The 23,697-nt window shown below is 40.0% G+C and overlaps 1 protein-coding gene across 4 annotated transcripts in view; it reads right to left on the minus strand.

Annotated features, from left to right (window-relative positions):
• The window catches only part of ramp1 (receptor activity modifying protein 1), a 78,631-nt gene extending 58,156 nt beyond the window's left edge, over nt 1–20,475 (minus strand). For all 4 annotated transcript variants that reach the window (XR_013502726.1, XR_013502725.1, XM_078263271.1 and 1 more), the window contains exon 1: nt 20,358–20,475. Coding sequence is in view for 2 of the 4 variants with exons in the window: in XM_078263271.1 (XP_078119397.1) it covers nt 20,358–20,415 (58 nt within the window). In the remaining 2 variants the exon portion in view is untranslated. The remainder of the gene's footprint in view (nt 1–20,357) is intronic.
• Between the last annotated feature and the right edge of the window lie 3,222 nt (nt 20,476–23,697).

The raw sequence follows: 23,697 nt of genomic DNA on the forward strand, positions 1-23,697 counted from the left end.
ACACGCTTCCTGTTCAGCTGTCAACACACACATTCATGCAATAGATCTCCACAACATTTCATTTACCCAAGGGGATTAATAAAGCAGTTCTTCTTCTTCTTCTTAAGCCAGAAGAGATTAATATAGTATTAGGCTTAGGTAAATAGACTTTACTTTAAGACTGTGAACCAAAAACTGTTCAATTAACTTGTTTATTTATTTTTTGGAGTATGCTACTTTAGTTTTATTTAAATTGTTTGACTGAATTCACACCAAACGTCACTTAACAGAGAGCATCAGTGGCCTTAAAGTGCCCATATTATGAAAAAATCACTTTTGCTGGGATTTGGGGTGTTATTTTGTGTCTCTGGTGCTTCCACAAATACAAACTTGGAAAAACTAAACATCCATGCTGTTTTGAGTGAGATACAGGTTTCTGAATGTATCCTGCCTTCAGTCTCCAGGGGAGCTGGTCAAAATTGGCAGGGCCGTCTACGTCATCGGCCGAAACATTTGGTGTGTGCTAACCACTTTAGCTAATACCATATCAGCTAGCTGTTTCTCCAACTGCGGTCAGTACAAGGCAGGATTAGCTGGGAGACTTCTTCTAAACGAGGGCACTCTTCCAACTTTGCGTGGAATACCTGCAGATGAGGGACATGTATGTAGTATTCTATGCAATTTCCTTTGTAGATTAGGGTGAACTCGTGTGTGGTGTAGCAGTGTTTTGCCATTGAGAACGAGGTGGCTAACTAGCTAGTAGTCCTTATCTAGGTACTGCGCATGTGCAACAAAGATGGGATAGAAGTGAGATGTCTCACTTTGTAGCTAAAACAGAGACCTGAACACACAGGGTGAAAAGAGAAGCTGCAGCAATGTGCAGTACAACAAAAAAGATGGTGTTTTTTGAAAATTTAACCATGTAATCCTATTCTGGTACAACCTCAAAATACAATTATGAACCTGAAAATGAGCATAATATGGGCACTTTAATGAAAGTGTTGACTTTAAAATGAAGAAAAATAAGAGAAACATCAATGAAACATGATTTCTGCTGCGAGCTGCAGAGCTTCAAGTGAGGTTCTCATAAATCTACCATCATTTATAAAAGCGTTCAAGTTATTAAGCTTCTGCAACAACAAAAACACACACAGAAGAATGTTGACGCTGTTAAATGTGTGAGGACATTGACAAAGTTAATGAACCTCAGCATGACCAGTTTCTATTTTAGTCTACTGTAAAAAGGACTTTTGGACCCCATAACATGATTACGTAAAACAGATCATGCAGTGAGGTGTTGGGTGCTCGACATCTGGTTTAGTTTACTTTTCTATACTGATAACTACCTGGACAACACACAGTATGCATGATAACACGATCTGACGCACTATATATATATATATATATATATATATATATATATATATATATATATATATATATATATATATATATATAACTACCATATGATAAAACAGTCATGAATATGCCCAGGGTAATTGAGAATATTCTTTTTTATCCTTTGGGGTAATGCAGTATGTTTTTGGCAAAACTCTAAAGCAGTCGCAGTTTGGGGATTAGAGAGCTAAACTTGCTGATGGAAAACTGCCATGTTCACTTCATGGGCTGATTAGAAATGTTTTGGGTGAGAGTGAGTTTAGGGGGCTGATGGTTGTCTCGCCCCGTGTCACAGCACCGCCTGCGGCTGCCAAAACCAAACCACTCATCCACTCCAATACTGCAGTGGAGGACTTATTAAGTGGCCAACAGTATGAGTGAACTGACAGAGCTGCTGCTGTGTGTGCGTGTGTATCCTTTCATTATTTCTATCTCGTTTTTTTTTTTTCCAGTTTTTTTTTAAATTAATTTCTCACACCAATTTAACTGTTAATGCTTTGAAAACTTTGTTTGATTCTGACTCTCATTGCACGCTGCAAAAGAAAATGAAGTGTTTAATCATAGTTTTCTGCCAACAGGGTTGAAATGTTACTTGTTTTAGTTAAGGATGCATTAAAAATATGAATAGCCTTACACAAATTAGTTTTTTTTCTAAAAAGCATTTTGTGTGCAGTTTCAACAACAACCCTTTTGATTTATTGTTGTGTGTGGCCTCCCTGCCTTGCACTTTAGGTGTCTACAGAGGCAGTTAAACGCACAGCTATAGATTATGTTGAAATGAAAGAGACACAGAAACCTCTCAAGTGAATTTTTTTGTTCTCCTGTTCTGCCCTAAAACCAAATGAAGGCATAAATCCTCTGCCTTTCTGTTGTTTGGTTCAAGTATCTGGTTCAACAACGGAGACCCAGAAGAGAGTAAAAAGATGCTTTGGGGTCACATTCCTGCCGAGAGGACCCTTAAATTTCAGTCTCTGTCTTTTTCTGTTTCCCTCTGTTTCAAGCTTTTAATTAAATTCATCTTTACCTTCAAATTTTACGTTCACAAAGCCTATGACCGGATGTCTTTTAATGCTAGCGGAGACGGTGGGTTATACTCCTCAAATCTTTTAAATTCCTCTGTGAAAACTCAAAATGTAAAAAGAAGAACACTGCCAAGTTGTTTCTCTGTGTAATCCCACCAAAGATGAGATACCAAGCCAGTTCTACTGCTCTGCCAGCAACACTTCTAAGCCACCAAAGGGCACAGCCGTTGCCACAAACAGCTGAGATCTCTGTCTATTTCAGTGGACATTGTGTGTAGCCAGACCTTCAGCCAAAATAAAATAAAAAACTGAATGAGAGAGACAGAGACAAAGGGTTTTGTGTCTGTATGGCATTAACAATGTCTAATTTAGGTTCAGTAATAACACTGGCGGATTTGCAATTGCAGCATGATTCCCTGAAAGGGAAGAGGGACAGAAGCGGAAGACAGTAAAACAGTGTGTGTGCGTGTAATTTCATTGAACATTGCGGTGAGGGGAGCGCATAGAAGAAGAAAGATTACATAAAAAGGGAATTTACGCTTGCTGCATGCTAGCAGAGACCAGGATTCATCTGCATAATGCATAATAGCTCAAGTAAGTACAGGGCTGTCTTGTATAACCTGTAGTCTATCCTGCTCCCTCATGGCATTGCTCTCTTATTGTGACTACATTGGAAAACTCTACAACCGATGTCTTTCCACCCAGCGCTCTGCACACGCCAACTGAATCTTTGTCTTTCCTCCTCCTCGCCCCACTGCTCCCGCGCACCTGCAAAGGTTGAGTTTAAAATGTTCATCAGAGGTTCCGATTACACCTGTAATCTGTTCATACAGCGCTGAAAGGCCTCCGATTACATGCCTTTGAAATGGTTGATACAACTTTTAGAAGTTCCAGTTGACTGGCACTGACTGGCAAGGTATAAGTTTACAAATCATCAAGAAATAAATATGGATGATCCTATTTAGTCACCCCTGTTGTAGTTCTTCCTATTAACAGGACACATTACTCCACTCCTACTCTGGGACATTGTGTAGCTTTTCCATGCCTATGTACTTGTCTAAGCATTATTGGCAAACAGTTTTTAAATGCCAGAAATGAGACTACAGAGACTCTCATCCTGAGTCTGACTCAAGTCAAAGTTATTTTACTCAAGAAAACTACACCTCTGATTGCAGATGGTACTTTAATCGGATTAATTAAAAGAAGACTGCCAAGGACTGCAGTCCCGCTCTTGACAACAGACTGTAGGAGACAGTGCCAAAGTTCTTTGAGTTAAATATTAAACTTTGAATAAGACAACTGACAACTTGGCAACTGCATCAGTAATTCCAACACGTCTTGAACAGAGTCCAAGGTTCAAGTCTAAATCCAAGTAAACTGTAGTACTTTTTTGGGGGGGGGGTGTGCATAAAATGGTCCCAAAATTGTTACGTGGTGGTGGTGATATGGAATGGGAGCCATGTGAAGTTAGGCAAAGGATTACATGCTTACTTGAATAAAAAAAGTATTAATTTGCTCATTCTTGTCTGGATAAGTAAAATAAAAAGCATGTTAATGCAAGATTTAAACAAATTGCAAATGGACCTGTGATCAGCTCTCAGCCAAACGCAATTTATACAGTTTGGCCACATTTATATGGAAAACTTACGGTAAGCAAATTGTAAGGTCCCCTAAGTCAGCCTCTTTCTCCAAGCTCAAGCTGCCCGTCAAAATTCTACAGACGACCCCTTCCCCCACAAAAGAAAACCCAAACAGCAGCACTGCTTTGTCGAACTTAGTGTCAGGGGACTTGCTTTCTCATAGCCATCACCTGCAACATAAGCACAAATCTTTGGCTGCAAAGTGTGTATATATGCGTTTTATGTATATGTTTAATGTCCTTGGGATGTGCACAACAGAGTGTATATAGCTGCTTTTGGTTGAAAAGACATTTATGATGCGATGTGTGTGTTTGCACCAAGGGGCTTCTTCCGGACCTAAAAAGTTAAGTCAATGCAGAAGTGCCTTAAACCTGCATATTATCTCATTTCCACCAGGGGGCGACTCCACTGGCTCCAAAATGAAATCAATTTCAATACAGCATTATGTTCATTGTGTGAATTGTGGTCCCTTTTAATTTAAAATTGACGATAGGGGGATGCTTCTGACTCTGAGGATTGAAAGGGATGAAAATCTGTGACTTATCCTCCTTAGCATTTAGATTAGCACAGCACCATTAAAACAATACACGACACTGGTTTAGACGGCTCATCCTGCCAGTTCAGCCCTTTTGTTTATTAAACATGGTCACTTATGGCATTGAGATTACAAGATGGCGACAGCCAAAATATAAACTCCAGGCTTCAAAACAGCAGTCCAAAAACCAATGGATGACATAACTGATGCTACGTTCATGATTCTTACAGCCTATGCTTTGCACATAAACCTTCAATTGTGCACTTATGAATATACTGTATTTATGCACATGTGGTCTGTAGGAAATGAACATTTTAGATTTTAGTAATCAATGTATTTTGGGGGAAGCCTATGATTCTATGTGTGTGAATTTTGTTAGATGAAAGTCTGTTGACAAGTCAAGAAGAGAAGGACTATCATGAAGAAAAGCTAAGAGTTAACATTAGAGGAATATTGTCTTGAGGAAAGAGGAAGGTATTAACATTAAAATGACCATTTGCTCTCAGGAAAGGCTCCGGTAGTGTATGTCGTAAATGACTGAATCAAATTTGTCATGAGTTCAGCAACTGTAACTCAACTAAAAATCCTTTTGTTTATACAATGATATTTAAGACAAGGCACTCTGAAGAAACTCAAGAGAACACCAGTCCAGGTCTTCATGTGACAGTTTATGCGTGTGTCAGTATGTTGGCATTAAATGCATTTGAAAGGCACAGTAGTTAAGTTGACATTTTATGATCTGTTTACACTTTTATGGGAACAACTTACACATGTTCCATGTGGGTCTTTATTTTTGTAAGATAAAGGACAGAGCAAGGCAGTAACATTGCCAAGACTAAAGATTGAGTCCAACTGGGATACAACACGCTTAATTATGTATGAAGGTAAATGGTACAATAATGCACTTGAGTAAAAGCATATGGCAATATACTGTAGTTTCAGTCAACATACTGCTGTCTGAGGTAGATGGAAAATAATAATATAAAAAAATAATAATTTTTCCATTTTCCCCTTGTATTTATTATATAGTTATATAGATGTAATCAGAGTGTTATAATGTCTAATGTATAGTAATGAAGTATAATTACTTCACTACTGTACATAAGTACTAAAAGGCTGTATCTGTACTCTATTGGAGTATTATTTTTACCACTTTTACTTCAGTACATATTTTCGATGAGTTTAATACTTTTACTCTGATACATTTTTTATGTGCTGCATCATTACTCGTTACTGTTGTGAATTCCTCATGCCACGGAGACTGTGTAGGTTACAGTGTGTGTAGTTATGGCTACGATAGTTACGTACTAATTACGTAAGTTACGTAAGAAATCCCCGAGATCGCCTTGTGTTTATTTTCATTACGGCAGTTGCCTGTTCCGAAGTCAGAGACCATGTAAGTTTGTACTCTTTATATTTAGTTATTGTTGCAGCAGATTAAGCTATTCCTGAGTTGTTTCAGTCTGCAATGAGTACTGAATGTTAACCGTTTTACCCTGTAATGTGAAGCTGCTATTATCTGTATTTTGCTAGCTTGCTAACTTTCCACTGTTCATCACACGCTGGGAGGAGGCCTCGGGGGAGACCCAGGACTAGGTGGAGGGATTATATCTCTAACCTGGCCTGGGAACGCCTCGGGATCCCCCAGTCGGAGCTGGTTAATGTGGCCCGGGAAAGGGAAGTTTGGGGTCCCCTGCTGGAGCTGCTACCCCCGCGACCCGATCCCGGATAAGCGGATGAAGATGGATGGATGGATGGATGGATCACACGTTAGCTAGTGTGTGATACGTTTTTTGGGGCTTTAATCGTTACTGTGCTGGAGAGGATGTTCATTTTACTTAATTGTACATTTTATTTCAGTATCTGTCAATAAGTGATTAATAACCCACTGTTATATCAGATAATAGTAGTTGCTTACATGCTTCAGTGCCTGTAATGCTTAGTTGCTGTGACATTAATTTACCTTTTTTTAGCCTAGAAATCTAGACGCACCCTAGTGGCAGCAAATTTATTTTAATAGGGTCTAGGCACTCTCCGTTGGCTTGCGAGCTGGAAAAACCAAACTCTGGTCAGGCCAATCACATTGTGTATAGAGTCGGTTATGGCTGCTGCTGCTGGGAAAAGCGGTCTTCTGGAAGACTTGGAGTTAAGTTTTTTTTTGAGAAAAGAACAAAGAACGGCACTGAAATCATTCTTAAAAAAGGAAGATGTGTTCGGAGTTTTGCCGACCGGATACGGCAAAAGTTTAACCTATCAACTAGCTCCTCTACCTTCTTTGTTTGCTTGTAGCGCTATCCTTTTGCATGCACAGAGAATTTGAAAGACAACCGTTTATCCCGCCCCTGGGATTGAGCTCCGTCAATGGTGAGTTCCCAGACCCAACATCTTGATGTGGGTCTGGCTTGTCAGGCTAGCTTTTTTTGGGTTTATTTCAGAAACTTCCTTCATATATCCAGCAATGTACAGCTTGTGACTGCTTGTAATGCACCATCTTACTACCAAGTAAAAAGTTGAACTCTCCCTGGTGACTCGCGCTCTCTGATAGGAGCCCTGGAAATGTTAGGAATCATTCCTTGTACTGCTGCTACAGCTAAAGGAATTGTGAGTGTCCTTTAGGCTAAACATTTGAAATAATATAAACAATATGATATTCAAACTTTTGACTGCTTTCTTTAATAACTACATAACACCATACTTGTACTTTTACTTTCAGTACTTGAGTAGTACATTTTAAAATAAACTACTTGCAATATTTAAGTGCAAAAAATTTTGAATACTTTAGTACTTCCACTTGTGGTGCTTAAAGAGCACTTCAACTTCTACTCAAGTCACTTTTTTGATAGAGCACTTGTACTTTTACTCAAGTCTGGGTCTCTAGTACTTTATACATGTCTGGATGTAATGTATGCCACTCAGGTTACTGCCTTAAAGACAGGGTTGGTAATGTTTTAAAGCTAGCAAGATTTGAAAGTAGCATCTCCTCGGGGCTCCGTCTAATCCCTCCCCTGTCCTCGGGGCTCCGACCCACACACAGACGTGCACAAGCAGCGCTGCGCGCCTGCTTCTGAGCCTAGTGGAGAAAGGACCGCAATTTTACTTCATGTCTCATTCACGGGTAAGCAAACACCTAATATTATCATACCGAATGTTTAAAACAAACATGACTACTGTTATCAATGCGGCGATGACGCACATTGAGCTCAGGCTACACGGGAAGGACAGAGTACCTACAGCTGGGCAAGGAGGCATTTCATTGGTTCTTTCCAAGCGGACCGCGAGGCAGTGATTGGTGGGCGTTTTTACAGGATTACAGCAGCTACAGATGACAGATCTTTTTCGGTCCTTTTTTAGAGCCCATAACACTTATGGCACAGGGCTCTCACTAACTTTCAAAGGTTTTAACTTATTTCCTCTGAAAGTTAATCCTTCTGCTTTTTCCCTTTGAAGTACCAGTTTGTTTTCTGTTGGAACAATTCTTAAGAGTAATAATTGTTTGGCATTTCTGATTAGCTGCTGGTTGTGATAGCTAATTAAAGTTTGAATGTTAAATTTCAAGTCGTTCTGATTGGCTGTTCTATATGGAGGATATATTTATTCATAACTCAAATTGAAAGTCAAAAGAGAAAACGAAGCAAGATCAAATTGAAAATAGTATTATTTTACTACGCTACTAGGAAAAATCATGCCATAATTAAATGTGAAATGTAAAAGCTTAAATGGAAATACTTAAATTAAAATCTCAAATAGAAAAAAAGAAATCATTTTATTTTAGCCTTTCCCCTTTATAATTTAAAATTTTCAATTTGACATTTTATCTTTTGAATTTGACGTTTTACATTTGACATTGACATTTTAAGATTCACCTTTTACATTTTGATTGATTTTATCATTTTGATTACATTCAGCTTTTCATTTAGACGTGACAGGTGTCAATTTAAATGAGGAGGCGTGGCCCAACGGCTGGTGGGAGGGTCTGAAACGACTTCCAGCTGACAGGGGGGGCTGTGAGTATTACTGGCCGCCGGTAAGCAAGCGATCCCGGCCACCGCAAGCTGGCTGTCAACTAAGACTGGAGCTTCCAAGTCCGACAACATGTCGGAGCAAATGTTCAATTGGCCATCAATTTTTGTAAAACTGCCCATATTCAAACTGTAAACAGTTAATTTCTCGCATAAAACTGTCTCAGAAATTAATTTAGTGGTGAAATAGCAGACGAAAAAAGCAATCAATTCTAGAATCTAGATCGGGAGTTTGCCGTAGTAGCAGCAGGCAACAACTGGAAACCTTTTTGTCTACTATTTCACCACTCATTTCCCCACAACTTTATCTAACTGTAAGCGCGGTTTAATCATGCGAGGCTCAGCTGCAGCTCATCTAGAGATTCGGCATCATCGCCGCTACAGCGCGTAGCGATGTGCCCCGGCCCCGGGCAAGGTAAGAAGACAGGCGCTGTAGCGTCCTCTCCAGCAGACTGAACCGGCTTCCTCCCTCCCTTCCTCCCTTCCCTTGCCCCGGGCCGGGGCACATCGCTACGCACTGTAGCAGCTTCTCCAGCAGGCTGAACCGGCTTCCTCCCTCCCTTCCCCGCCCGGGCCACATTGTTACCTGAATGTGTGGCGGCTAGACGGAAAAAAGGGGACACGCCGAATCTCTATGAGCCGCAGCCGAGCCGCGAGATTCTAGAATTGATTGTTTTTTTCGTCTGCTATTTCACCACTAAATTCATTTCTGAGACTGTTTTATGCGAGAAATTAACGGTGTACAGTTTGAATATGGTCAGTTTTACAAAAGTGTATGGCCAATTGCACATTTGCTCCGACATGTTGTCGGACTTGGAAGCTCCAGTCTTAGTTGACAGCCAGCTTGCGGTGGCCGGGATCGCTCGCTTACCGGCGGCCAGTAATACTCACAGCCCCCCCTGTCAGCTGGAAGTGGTTTCAGACCCTCCCACCAGCCGTTGGGCCACGCCTCCTCATTTAAATGACACCTGTGACACCTGTCACTTCTAAATGAATCGAAATGTAAAAGGTGAATCTTAAAATGTCAATGTCAAATGTAAAACATAAAATTCAAAAGATAAAATGTCAAATTGAAAATTGAAAATTATAAAAGGGAAAGGCTAAAATAAAATGATTTTTTTTTTTCTATTTGAGATTTAATTTGCATTTAGCTGTATACACAACCAAAGCTCCTCTTGTTGACACTTGACATCAACTGAGTACTGGGTTTCTTGCTCAATGGTGCCGCTATGACATGGGAGAGCATGTCTGATTAACTTGTGCTTTAGAGTATGTGTGAGACTGTGTGTGCTATACTCCTTTGTGTTGTGCCAAGTATGCCAGCATTTGATAATGTGTGTGTATGTGTGGTTTCCACATCCAAGGTGCTGAAATACTTGTTGGCTCCATGGCGCCTGGATAATTGCTAATGGCTATTCCACGATGGACAGGGCGTGCACATACACACACAAAAATGCACATGCACACATGCTTCAGTGCCTCAACGCTGCTCATTAGCTGCTGAGGCGTGACAGTGAAATCTGGGTTACTGCTTTGCAAGTTCACACAAATGTATGCAACGCACGCATAAACAAACTCCCCCCCCCCACACACACACACACACACACACACACACACACACACAACTCCATGGGCACACACCAGTCGTGACCAGCTATTAAACTGGTTACTAATGTGGAGGGAAAATGCAGGCAGAGGAGAGCTTTGACAACAATAAAGAACAGCTGGGGGGACTATTCACCTTTTTATTGCTAATTAGGAATATGAGAGAGTGTGAGATAAAGAGAAAGAAAGAGAGAGAGTGTGAAAGAGGAACTTGCTGGGGTCCGTTTGATGACATTAAGTGCTGTTAATTTAGTTACAGCTCCTATTTCTGCAAGATCAATTTGACACAGAGAGAGGTGGAAGGAGAGAGAAGGAGAGTGCTTTTTGTTCATCCCTTAATATGAGGTTCATATTGTTCACGATGTGGAGCCAAAGCAGTCAAAAGCCTGTGGAGGTGATGCTACCGTCACAGGCATATGAGCTGTTAAATCAGGTGATGAGTGTGGAGCGGTGGGCTGCTCTTTGCACAGTATGGAGATTAAACTCCTCTCATGTTATCAAGAGGGATGCAGTGTTTTATTGAAACTACTGCTCAGATCTATCTTGGTTTGAACACTGACATGGTGTTGAAATTAACCAGTGGATCTTTTTGCACTTGCAGCTGGTATATATATATATGATCTAAACAGTGGCATCTTAAGAGTTTAGAGTTTAGTCAGATTATTGTGTTTAAATCCATGAAATTAACAGCAATCACCTGTTTAATTCAAATGTCAACGTACACAACCAGTTGCTCTCATTTGATCCAATTTGGGATTTCTCCTGCCTCGCTCAATTCAATACTAATTCCCCTCCAGTAAATTGGTAAGTTACGCATCACAAGAGAATGAAAAACTGCAGATGAACGTCATTCATCGGGGCTTCAGTGTGTAACTCAAGCTGTAATAGACCTTTTTCATTTGAGACAGAAAATCCTACATGCATTTCCTACATGGGTTGTTGTTAAATGTGACTTAAGAGAGAGGATTTCCTCAAATAAATAGGTTGTGAAATCACTTCTGTAGTGTTCACTGTAGCATCACATGGCATATCGGTGCTGAGTTTTGGGAATCTGAATCCACTGTCACAAACAGAACTGATGAATTAAAGGTCACTAGTTCAAATCCCTGACCTCAATCACTCTGATATGTATCTGACTGAATGGCAGCAGAAATCTTCACCCTAAATGAGCAAATCCTGGGGGAAGATTAACTGAGCATGCTCTTTGCAGCAATCCCTTGCAGATGCAATCACACCTGAGAGCTAAATACAATCCAGCCTCTGTTTTCCACAAAATGAAATATGTCGACTTTAAAATAAATCTGTCCTGGGCATTAACCTTATAAAGGCGCTGGAGAAAAAGTCAGAGGATTCATAAACTGCGGACCATGAATGTCTGCACAAACCTTCATGTCAATTTATCCAATAGATGTTAAGATACTTCAGTCTGGACCAAAGAGGTGGACAAACTGATGTTTCCATTAGGGATGCACCAAATCCAGATTTTTGGGGTTCGGCCCAATACCGAATCCACTGGTTAAGATTCTGCCGAACCCGAAACCGAACCGAAACCGAACCGAATCCTACTACCATCCTCAGTCCATTAACACAGTAAACACATTAATGAAGTAAACAACGTCCACCGCAGTGCATTTTTCATTTCATTTTATTTTAACTGTAAAAAAAAAAAAAAAAAAAAAAAAGAATAGACAACATTATGCCAGGAAGACAAGTGGGAAAAACTATTTTGACAAGGCTAATGTTTACCCTATCTCAAGATCCAATCAATATCCAAAATATTAGCCTTTTAGATTTATAATCCCATAAAGTAGGCTAAGTAGGTTGTCTGGTTAACACAAGTTTTTATCTGTGAGCTGTCCTTCCTTTGCCGTACCTGAAGTTGCTGCATTTTGGCTGCTGTCTGTAGATTCCTTCATGCACAACTCGTATTCTTTTGGATGTTTCATACGCAAATGTTGTAACAGCGGCGATGTTGTGTATTGTTTAGAGTCCTCGCCACAACGAGACAAATCGGCATTGCACATTGAACATGTAGCTCGACTTGAATGGCCTTCTTCTGACTGAAAGTACTGCCAAACAACACTTTTTCTGCTACCGAGTTCCATTTTCACTTTCTCACAGCCTACTGCATTGAACGCTCCACCTACGTAAACACCTTCCTGTAATCAACGGCGCCGTCATTACGTTGCAGCGTAATGCAAGCGTAGGGTTCGGTTCGGTGGAAAAAAAATTCTAAGGTTCGGCCAAAACCGAACCCAGTCAAAAAGACCAATATTACAGAATAACTCTGGATTCGGTGCATCCCTAGTTTCCATCCATAGAGGCATACAGCCAGCACCGCTAAAATGTATGGCTAATCAGTTAGTAGTTATATTATAGGAATCATGTGTTAGGCCTTTTAGTATGGATTATGGCACAATGGAGCAAAATGTACAACTTTATGTTTTATGTTTTTGTCAAAGTTCCCAACTGATTATCTTTGTATATACCTTATTACTGCTTTTTAGGAAATGTAATAGCGTCTTAAGGTCTGTTGTGAATGTTTCGATGACATGCAAAGTCAATGCAAAGATGCGAATAGACACAAATGTGAAATATTTCAACTTCAGCGAAAAATTCGCCTGACGCTGTGTCACGAAACCCTATCAGCGTTGCGATTCTCCTGACGTCACTGAGAATCAGAATTGGAGGAAAAACGTCGCCATCTGTAGGCACCCCGAACCTCTACTCAATGTCACTATTGTGCAGAGACAGAACAAAAAAAAGAGGGCTTGGAGAAAAGTGAACGAAGCCATAGGACTACATGGTAAGTTCTGATTTGTTACTTGATCCCAGCTATCACTTGCACTTTAACCAAGTTAGAATTAATGTTGGTGAATATTCGCAAGGTGCGAAATACTCAAAAAAAACCTCTCCAGCGGTCGCATTAACGCAAGTAAAACCAGGCGAAAAAAAATTTCGCGTTTGGTCCAAAAACACCTTTAAGTTTCCCTTTCATCAGGGGACCTACAGTAGTCCTGTACAATTTTAGATATTTTAGACCTGTTTATTTGAAATTTGCTCTAAACTGGTCTTTCAGCTACTTTGCCATGCCTAGTGTGATTATGAAATTTAAACATCCCAGTATCCCCAGAAATTGCCTCAACATTAGACGAATCCTTAACCTTAACGACTTAGGTCCAATGCCAACATTTGGAAAATTCGTCCAATTTCAAAGCTCTTGTCTGGTAATAGGGTTGGTTTTAAAATGCTGCTGTAGGAATGAGATCTATCTCTGACTAATTTGATCCACTTTTGTGTTCTTAGCAGGTAACGGATCAAACTGCTGACACTACAGTCACATGCACTACAGCATCAGACGTTGATGAGCCTCCTGATGTTCTGTACTATAGCCCAGGAGCCACAAACTGCTCCAGCTGAGCAGCTGAGGGGTCAGCAGCACAAGACACATCTCCCGACTACAAGAAGTACAGTATGTACATGTTTCCATGCCTCAGCCACACCTCCTTCAGGCCATTGCTATAAATACAAATGTGTAACCATTTGACCAGTCTTGTTAGGTCAATGTCAGGAGAAATCCCTTACAGGCTCTTTGGTGACTTTAAATGACTGCGTGTCACAAGGTCTTGATGTTGTGGGCCACATTGACGTGTCATCATGTACTTTCTGTGAAGCAGAAATGCCACGGAAAAAAATTTCTTCAAAAGGAAATTCCAGCCTGATGCACTGGTTGAGTGAACCGCTGCGACAGGCTCTCTATGTCACTGTTATATAAGGTTAAATGTAATGTATGAGAGCAGCGGCCCACATAAATGGGTTGTAGAATATGCTCTGTGGTTGTCAGTGAGAGGGCTGATGTTGTATTCATAGTTTCTGGTTTTATTCTTACATTAGAAAAATGTGACAAAAACATGCACAAACATTGCTATATGGGGAGATATAAATTACAACACGTGGTTAATGGGTACCGCATGGTTACCAATAAATAAATAGATTATCTGGATACTACATCTTTTTATTCAGTTTTATAGATACAAAAAAAAAAAAAAAACTGATACCCACTGTGCACTCCCTGTACAGCAACTAGAGAGCAAAAAGAGCTAAAAGGAGAGTGAATATTGGACTAACATTTGGAGGTGGACAGACACTCAACACCAAATTAATGCTAATGTTGCTCTATGTGTGCTGAATGTGTAAATTAAAAACATTATGAGGGGATAATGTTGGCTCTTATAATTGACATATCAATTGAAAAACGTGTGTGTTAGTTGCTTAACCATAACATACCATACTGTAGTTGCCATGCTTGGATAATGACGTTAAAACTATCCATTATTGAAAATAAGCCAGGGTTATGCAAAATTGTTCAATATCAACATTCTGTTGAATGGGTTACAATAATTGACCTAAGTGGATTATGAACTCTCTCTCACACACACACACACGCACGCACGCACATGCTCACACCAGACACGCACGCACGCACACACACACACACACACACACACACACACACACACACACAATGGGTGGATTGTTCATTTTAGAAAGCAATAGTCACAAGAGAGACTGTTGGTGTCCCCCAGCATTACCAATGATCTACAACTAATTACAGTTATTCACAGTCTGTGTGACACACACAAAACTGTTTCTACGGCTCACCAATTATGGGCCAGCCTTTGGGCTCACTAATCCTCTCAAAAAAAGAGTATGAAATTAGATCTTTATTGTAAAGTTAGAAATTATTCTTATGTAGCTGAGTACACATTGATTGGAGTGCACTGAACTGCACTACAGGCAGATTTCTGAAAACCCCCAGTGCAGTGCAAAAGCATAACCTTGGGTCATTTTTTTTCTCAAATATCCTGTCTTTTGAGGGCCTCGCTTGCAAAAACCTCTCACTTACAGCAAGCATGAAACAGTGTTGCTAGTTTGTCACTTGTTAGATATCTGTATTTACCTCCCCCATAAGGAACTCTCAGTGGATACGGAGGGCGAGAGAAGTGATGAAAAATGACTTACTAGGAAGAGGAAGTGTATGAGGGAAGTAATCTAATACTGTAATACACATGAAAAACAGCTCCATCAAAAAGAAGCATGGCTACTTTTCATGGCTTTCCTCTTCTCCTTTCATCCCTCGTTCACCATCTATCTAATTAGCCAAAGTCCAGTGGGCGGGTCCGTCACACAGGATGCACGCAAACACACACACATGGAAACATACGTTACAACATTCAAAACAGACACAGATATACAGTATATCAGCCCTATTAAAACTTTCACTATCCAGCCCCACCTACCTCATTTATCTCTCTGTCTCTTCTTAGACTGGTTCTTACTCTCCCTCCCTCCCTACTCACCCCCTCCCTCTCTCTCTCTTTCTCTCTCTCTCTCTCTACTGATTTATGGAGATTCTTAAAAACGTCCCCTTGAGTCCTTCAAAACGGAAATACGTGCTCCTCTGCCCAAGCAGAACAGAGACAAAAAGAGCCTTGTGCTTTTATAAAATCCATGCATTCTCTCTAGATAAGTGAGAGCGTTAAGAGGGCTGTACTCCATATTCAGAACATTATTATAGCAGCAAACAAATATTTGCTATGTAAAGCTATAGTGTGAGATATGTGTTTGTTGCAGCCACGCTTCTCTGTTCTTTATTTTGATAGCCGGTCCAGCCGCGCGTGCATGTTAGTGCATGTGAGTGCATTGAGCATCAGTACGCCTAGTACACCGAGGGCCGTGATAAAGCGTCTGTATTTGACGAGTTGGGGAACGGTCGCGAGAGCCGTGTGGAGGAAATTGTTGCGACCTAGAAATAAAAGATAGCAAATTAAAGTATACACATTTTATGAAGCTAAAAATGTACAACAAAATGTGATTTAATAAGCTACTGTTATACAACTTTATTCATTGTTCATCTTCATTCATTTGTTAATATGCTGATGTTGATGTACGACAATTCTGAGTGACACTATACCTCATTAGTGTGCGTGACTGAAGTTGTATTGAGTTTGTGGGAAAAAAAGCGTTGTGTCATACTGCGTCGTAAAAAGTGTAAAAAAAAAAAAAAGAAATGCACCACTGGGGAGAATAAAGTTGCTGAACAAAAGAAGACGGAGTTGTTTCTTTTCAAGGGTGCAACACAATCCCAGACTACTTTTTTTCTGAATATCGAGTACAGCCCCTTAAACTAGGGACTGGGGCAAAGACCCGACCAAAATTAACATTACTGTCTCTGGTGGTAACATCACACACTCCTGAAATGTATCTAAAGCAGTGGGGAGTCAACTAACTCTCTCTGTCTCTCTCCCCATCCTCCTCTCCCGCTTTCTTGTGTTCACATTGTTGCCTTAAAAGAATGCATGCCTGCTGGTGCTGCAGAATGTCTGCCAACCAACCACATCTCCCCGTAAGATAAACAGTCAAACAACCACACTGATGTAACAAACGCTTATCTGTTCAAGAAATGTGTAGCATTTCATCATCGAGAAGCCTGTATCTTGTCTCGTGTCCTAGACTTTTCAGTGCAGTGGAAACTATGGGAAATACAAATACTCGAAGAAGACATATGATGCTCATTTTCAGGTTCATACTTTTACAAAAGATACAGACGTGGTGTGCCAAGGCCTTTAGTCAAATGAAGTTAGTGTCTTCCACAGTTACTGCCTTTTTACAACAAAACTTCCACTTTTTGGTTTCCCCGGGCAGTGTTTTGTTCTGTGGTAGAAACACTTACACATGACTGCCAGGACATAGATGCCCCCGGGGGCTAGGGTCACTTCAAGGAATGATTACAATGGCCAGTAACTAACGATGTACATGAGGCTTTCAGTAAGACAGACTTGAAAGAATCTGAAACTACCCTTTAAATCAGATGGATTTCTGAAAGCTTAGTTGATTCTAAATGAAGCCACCCAACCAAAATTAATCAACTTGAGCTTTTCTTTTATTAACTTTCATTTTGGAAGAAGAATTGATTAAAAGCATGCCCAAGACTTATTAAAACAAGGCATCAGGCCACCCGCGCTTGCTATGTAGAGACCTATCAGACATTGTCTCATGAACGACTCTGAGCCTCACACTTTAGTTGGCGTACACTGCGTCAACCATTTTGATTGCTTACAGGATAGTCAGTCATTCCAGTCAAACTGTTAGAATTGCCAGATGTTTTCCCCAAAGTTGTTCCTCAAAGTATTCCCCTTTTGTCATTTTACTACCGTCCAGTGAGTCGCTTGTGAAATATTTCAAACAAATTCAAATTGAATCCTGAGCCGTCAGATGAAAGACGATCATGTCAGCGAAAGAGGATTAAAGTGTCTCTCTGCGCCAATCCCTTGATATCTTTGGGGAAAGAGTGAAGACTCCTTTCCCTTTATCCATTTTGTAGACAATTTAAAATGGCTTCTGTCATGGCACAAATGACTTCAATTGCAGAGGTTATTTTGATTTCTATCAACTCTGTGCTCTATTAATCTAATTATGCTGCCAGTCTTTAAAAGTGCCTGTAACACTAATAGAATGAAAGTATCCTAGACAGATAAATGGACCGCCTGAATGTGCATCATTATGTAGGGACCAAAAAATGTTTTTTGAAAGAAAAGATTTTTCAGAGCAAAAGAATTGCTGTTTCAGGTAAGAATGTGGTAAAACAGTAATGAGGCAACCTGGTGCCGCTGTGATGAGTCATACATTTCTCTTTCTGCAAATAGAACACCTACATGGAGGCTATGTAATGGGAAACAATGGGCAAAAGAGTAGAGGAAGCTTGCCTCAACACCTTTGTCAGATAGCGTCACAGCGTGTGTAGTATGCGCGTTGGTGTATTTCCAGTGCATATTTCAACTGTGTGTTCATTTTCTTTTTTCATCACCACTCTGAAGTCTGTAACAGGTGTAACTAGTACATTTTTATAGAAATCCACAATGCTCAGTTTGGGGTTAGGGGATGAGATTCATTTTACAGTTCAGCTGAGGGTAAAGCAATTAGTGGTTAGCATTAGTGTTAGAGGTTGGGAAATGAACCCAAGTCAACTGAGTGTCTTCCCAAGCCTAAACGTACATGCTGTGGATAAATGTGTGCACGCAGCAGAGAAAGAGAAAGAAAGAGTGATAAGGGTCTGAAAAGGCGACAAATAGACCGGAGCTCCTCGCTGAGACGTTCCTGCATTACATGGCTTTATAAGCCGAGTGGTCTTGTCATACATTTTGTATAAGTGGCAATGCATAATGACGGAAATTAAATAATTGACATCATACTCTCATAACATCTTTTTCTTGAAACTTTTTTTTTTTTTTAATATTTGTGGATCTGGTGTAGTTCACATCGCTGATCATAATAGGTTTGTTAAATATTCGTATCACTGTTCTAGTTTGTTCACTTTACGTTCTCTAAGCTAAGTGGTTGCATCACACTTCATACTCAAGGTAATTACAGTATATACATTTACACTATGTGAAAGTAGGGCTGGGCAATATATCGATATATCATGATATGAGACTAGATATCATCTTGGATTTTGGATATAGTAATATCATAATATGGCTTAGGTGTTGTTTTCCCTGGTTTTAAAGGCTGCATTACAGTAAAGTGAGGTAATTTTCTGAACATACCAGACTGTTCTTGCTGTTCTATTATTTGCCTTTACCCTCTTAGTTATTATATCCACATTACTGATGATTATTTATCACAAATCTCTTGTGAAAATATTTTGTAAGAGCACAAATTGTCAGCCCTACAATATCGTCATCAACATTGTGATATTTGATTTCCTCTATATCGCCTAGGGCTGCACAATATGAGGAAAATATGCGATATGCAATAACGTTATTGAATATCGCGATAACGATATTACTTGCGATAAATAAACAGCTATTAAAGTGTACTCAGTTCTGCATTTCTGCTGCTTTCAGTATTCTGCTGAAATACAATAAATTGCTTGTTGAATTTATTAACGACTAATGGTAACACTTTACAATAAGGTACACAAAAAAATAGGTAGTTACTGTTTTTGAAAGGATAGTTACTGTTTTTCAGAAGGGTAGTTACCCTTTTTCAGAAGGGTAACGAATGATTAGTTACCCTTTTTCAGAAGGGTAGTTAACCTTTTTCTGTTCGAAAAAGTTTTTTCTTACTTTTTCACAACCCTTCCAGGTGAGTTCCCTACATCTCAGTTGGAATAAGTGGATTTATTGAATCCAATTTCTAAATAGTAAGCCTGATTGCAATGACCTGATAATAATCTGATAATATTACATGATTGCAGAAGGTTGCTAAATTAAATGCATACCACTCCAAACAGAGAATCTAACATTTAAAGAAGCCTTCAGTGAAGTTGTAACAGGTAACAAGCTAAAATAAAAAAAATAAAAAAAACATCTGAACTGTTTAGAAATGTTAGGCACATTTCCTACCTGTGGAAAATCATTACAATGAAAGAGTTGACTTGTGAGGTGTAGCGTTATTTCACGGATTTCTGAAAAGAATAATTTGCAAATTAGATGGTTTATCTTCACAGTCGGATACAGATAAAAAAAAAGCAACCCAACTCTGACAACAAAAACGGTTATAGATATAGATAAGATATATAAATATAATAATCACATATATTCTAAACAATGTATCAACTTATTAACACACAGACACTGGGTAATCCTGTAGTACATTTGATATCATATCATAACGAACCCACAGGTTAGGTCAGGAGTATAATGAAAGAGACTTGAGAGTGATAATAAATAGTTTTATGGTCTATGAAAACAATTATTAAAAGTAATTTTAATATGATTATTAAGTACCACAAACACACGAGATCCTGGCACAATATTGCTGTTTGTTTCACTGTATGGAACATCAAACTTGCCATTCATCTTTAAACCAGCAGAAGTGAACACATACTATTGCAGGGATGGGATGTTCCTCTGCTTGACTCTGGATGTGAAGGAGAGTAATTGAACTCGTTTTTACACAGCAATTACTAAGCCTCCATAAACAATATGTACATCCGAACTCATATGTTTCTAACTGATGATCGCGTGAGGAATCTGTTTCGCCACGTCTGATGACGTGTCTGATATTTTCCAAACAGATGTCACAGTTTAGGTTTACCACCTTTGTATCTCTTCATTTCACACACATGAATGCAGCCACAGAGTGAGAGACTCACCTACAACGAACCACAGGAGCGTCTGTTTCTGCAGAGCTGCCCCGGTCTGCGATCCCATCCTGTCGCTCTCAGAACGATCCACTGACTGAAGTTTGGGAGGGAAGTGAAGGGGGGGGGGGGGGGGGGGGGAAGGAGCAACTGACAAGAGCTCAAAGAGTAAATGGTAACATAATAAGTGACAGCAGCTAGGTGAAGAAATCCATGGAGCTTATACGGCCATCCGGTCAGGGATCCTCTGCTGTCTCACCTTGCGCAAACTGCTCGGGGGAGGGAGGGGGGGTCAAGATTCGTCCTTGCTCCTGCTGTAGGCTACCTGAACTCCCCCGAGTCTTCCTGTCACCGGTCCTTTGTCATCCACACATGAATCATAGTGACTCGTAAAGTTGTAGCTCTCTTTCCCACCAGCCGTTCTGAGGTTTAGGAGGAATTCGGAGCGCGCTTTTGAAGTGTGCAGGGCTGGAAATTGTGCTGCGCTGTGCGCAACGGGACGCACCAGCCTGGGACCGGTGGAGCGGAGAGACTGTGTGATGGTTCACTGCTTCTGTCTGCGACGACACGGCTGTGGGTGAGCGGCGGGGATACGGGACAGACCCAAACAGAGCAATTACAGCGCGGGGAGGGGAAGTGAGGGGGATTTGGATGAGGGAGGAGGCACCGGACTCCTAATGGTACTTTTCCATTGGTTAATCGGATACGTACCCGCGGTCAAAGCAGCCTATGACAACAACTTAATAAATACACAAACTTAATACATAAATAAACAAGCAAACAAGCAAAAGTAATTGACTATAGCCTAAACTAAACGTAGGCTATTACCGGAAATTGTCAGACACCATCTGAAATAGAATAAGCTACATGTCTATCACCTTTCTAGAGAGAGACCACACAGACTTTAAATTGTAGGTTGTGGATTATTTTGGAATTACTAAAAGGCATTTAAAAAAAACTGCATTTGTTGTGTGATTACTGATTAGTGGACATGTAGAAAAGTTGTCCACCTGTGGTGTGGATCTGAAGACAGGTGCAATGGTTTAGGATTGGATTCAGAGTTACCCAACACTGCCATCTAGTGGTCATGTGGAGCGTTACAGCACAAGTTCACATACATCTCTACACGTTTTTTATACAAGCCCTAGCCCTCATATAGTCATTATAAAACAAAACACCTAATTACTGGTAAAAAAACAAAAAAAAACAAAGGCTGACGTGTACGAGCCTGAGTGTAGCTTGTAGGGGACCACAGATCTAGAACGAGCTTGATGAAAACTTGAAATTGTTGCATTCTGTCTCCATCTTCAAGAAAAGTCTAAAGGAAAAAATGCTTCTGACATAATGATAGTTGAAAATTCTTTAGTTATGTTTGTACTGGTATCGTCTGTATTCTGTGGTATTTGTCTGTGTTGAGTCTATTGTGAATGGACTTTTTAGTGTCTGTATATTCTCTGGTGTATGTTTATAGTTATTATCGGGCCCCTTTTGAAAAGCTTTTAGTAGCTTATTTGGGGTTCCCTCATTTCACGCGGCCTACATATGATCATTGTACCTTCTGAAATTGTGTTTTAATGATACAATGATGACGTGTGAATAAACCAAGTTAGAACCCAACTTTTTCCAACTTTAATTAAATAATTGTATCGTCTTTAGACAATTTCTCAGTCCGATTTTCCTTCTTTAGTGTAGTAAAACAGGAGAGGTTAAAAAGATGAGTGGTCTTGGCTCACCACATCACACTAAATATATTTAACAGTTCAAAGTGGTTTAAACTTCAGCAGAAATCAATAAACCAAATTCCTCCTGTGACGCACTCTACTGTCTGCCCAGTATGACCCACAGCGATGATGAGAGGGAACACATCAATAGAATAGTATAACACGTCACTGCAGCAAACCAATAGTTTATGTTTGGATCCACATTGCACATGTATTATTCTGATGATTCATACTTGATTCTGTTTTCATTTAGAATCCACGGCTAAACTCGTAAAATCCAGTTTCTCTTCTATACATCCTTATATGTTGTTGAGAAATCCACTTTTTCCGTCTGTCTGACAGCATCACATACTGTGTATTGCAGTGTACCCCCCCCCTTAGTTTATTTGCTTAGTTTTGTTCAATCCCTGGATGCCTATGGGTTCATGCTTTTTAATCCCAGGCCGAGTTAGCCTAATATTGCTGTTTGACATAACTTCAGACTACACATGCCTGTCCTCGGGCATGTATTAGTTTCTGACTCTGGGAAAGTGGGAAAAAAAACGTAAAATCCCCCAAACTACCGTGAACAATCTCTTTAACCAAATCACACACGTTTGGGCTATTCTATGTAATCGTTTTTTTGATAACTAATGTAATAACGTATGTTCTATTTTTTCAATTCCATTCACTAAGCCTCCCTGAAACTGTTTGTAGCCCCCTGGGGAGGCCCAAACCACTGTTGTATTGTGTATCAGCTTTTTCCAACTTTACGCTCAAACTACATGATCTTTACTCTGCATGAACCATGAACATGAAACAAAGTCAAAAGTTATCAAAGTTATGTTCAAAGTTCACACATGCATGAAAAAAATGTATATCACAATTTAATTATAGCTACAGTACAGAAATGTATAGTAAATACATGTTTTGTGTCTCTATTTTGCTGCAGTTTGCTTTGAACCCAGTGTGAAAAGGCACATTCATCTGTATTAAAAGGCCTAAACATGACTCATCTACGTGGGATGATAGGAACTAAACCTTTGTTGTTGTTCTCTGCCAAATACCTTTGTGTGCCTTCGTGATGTTACATGAGAGCAACAGAAGAAGCTTCCAACAACGACTCAGAAAATGAAATGGCTGAATGGAAAAAGGCAGCCTGAGGCAGGTCCTGACGGAGGGTCATATCACGGGTAAGAAGAACGGAATAGAGGATTACACAGAGGCAACAAAAGTACCAGTGGCTGACTTTACAAATAAGGCAACAGGTGCAACTCAGAGAAGTCAGTGCCACTAGAAATGTCTCGACAGGTCCAGAAAAAGGATAGCACAGAACAAATACCTGTCCAGACCAAGACCAAGCACATCGTCCCCATCCAGTGGTCCAGTCGGGACAAAATAGAAACATGTTATGGAAAAAAAACATCACCGAACAAGGTGGATAATTTTAGTAAGGCAAAGAAGAAGATGGCATAAAGAAGAAACTTGAAGAAAATAATAAATGTATGTATTATTTCTGTTGAACAGAGGGTGGGAGGGATAAAGAAAGCAGGAACGGAAGACCCCAACAAATTCTAGGCTGTAAATCTCACTCTCATCTCAAACCAAAATGCTTTTGAGGCAGAATGCAGAACAATTTAAGAGATGAAGCA

This window comes from Sander vitreus, chromosome 11 (genome assembly GCF_031162955.1).
Source record: "Sander vitreus isolate 19-12246 chromosome 11, sanVit1, whole genome shotgun sequence".
In the NCBI taxonomy this organism is placed as follows: Eukaryota; Metazoa; Chordata; class Actinopteri; order Perciformes; family Percidae; genus Sander; species Sander vitreus.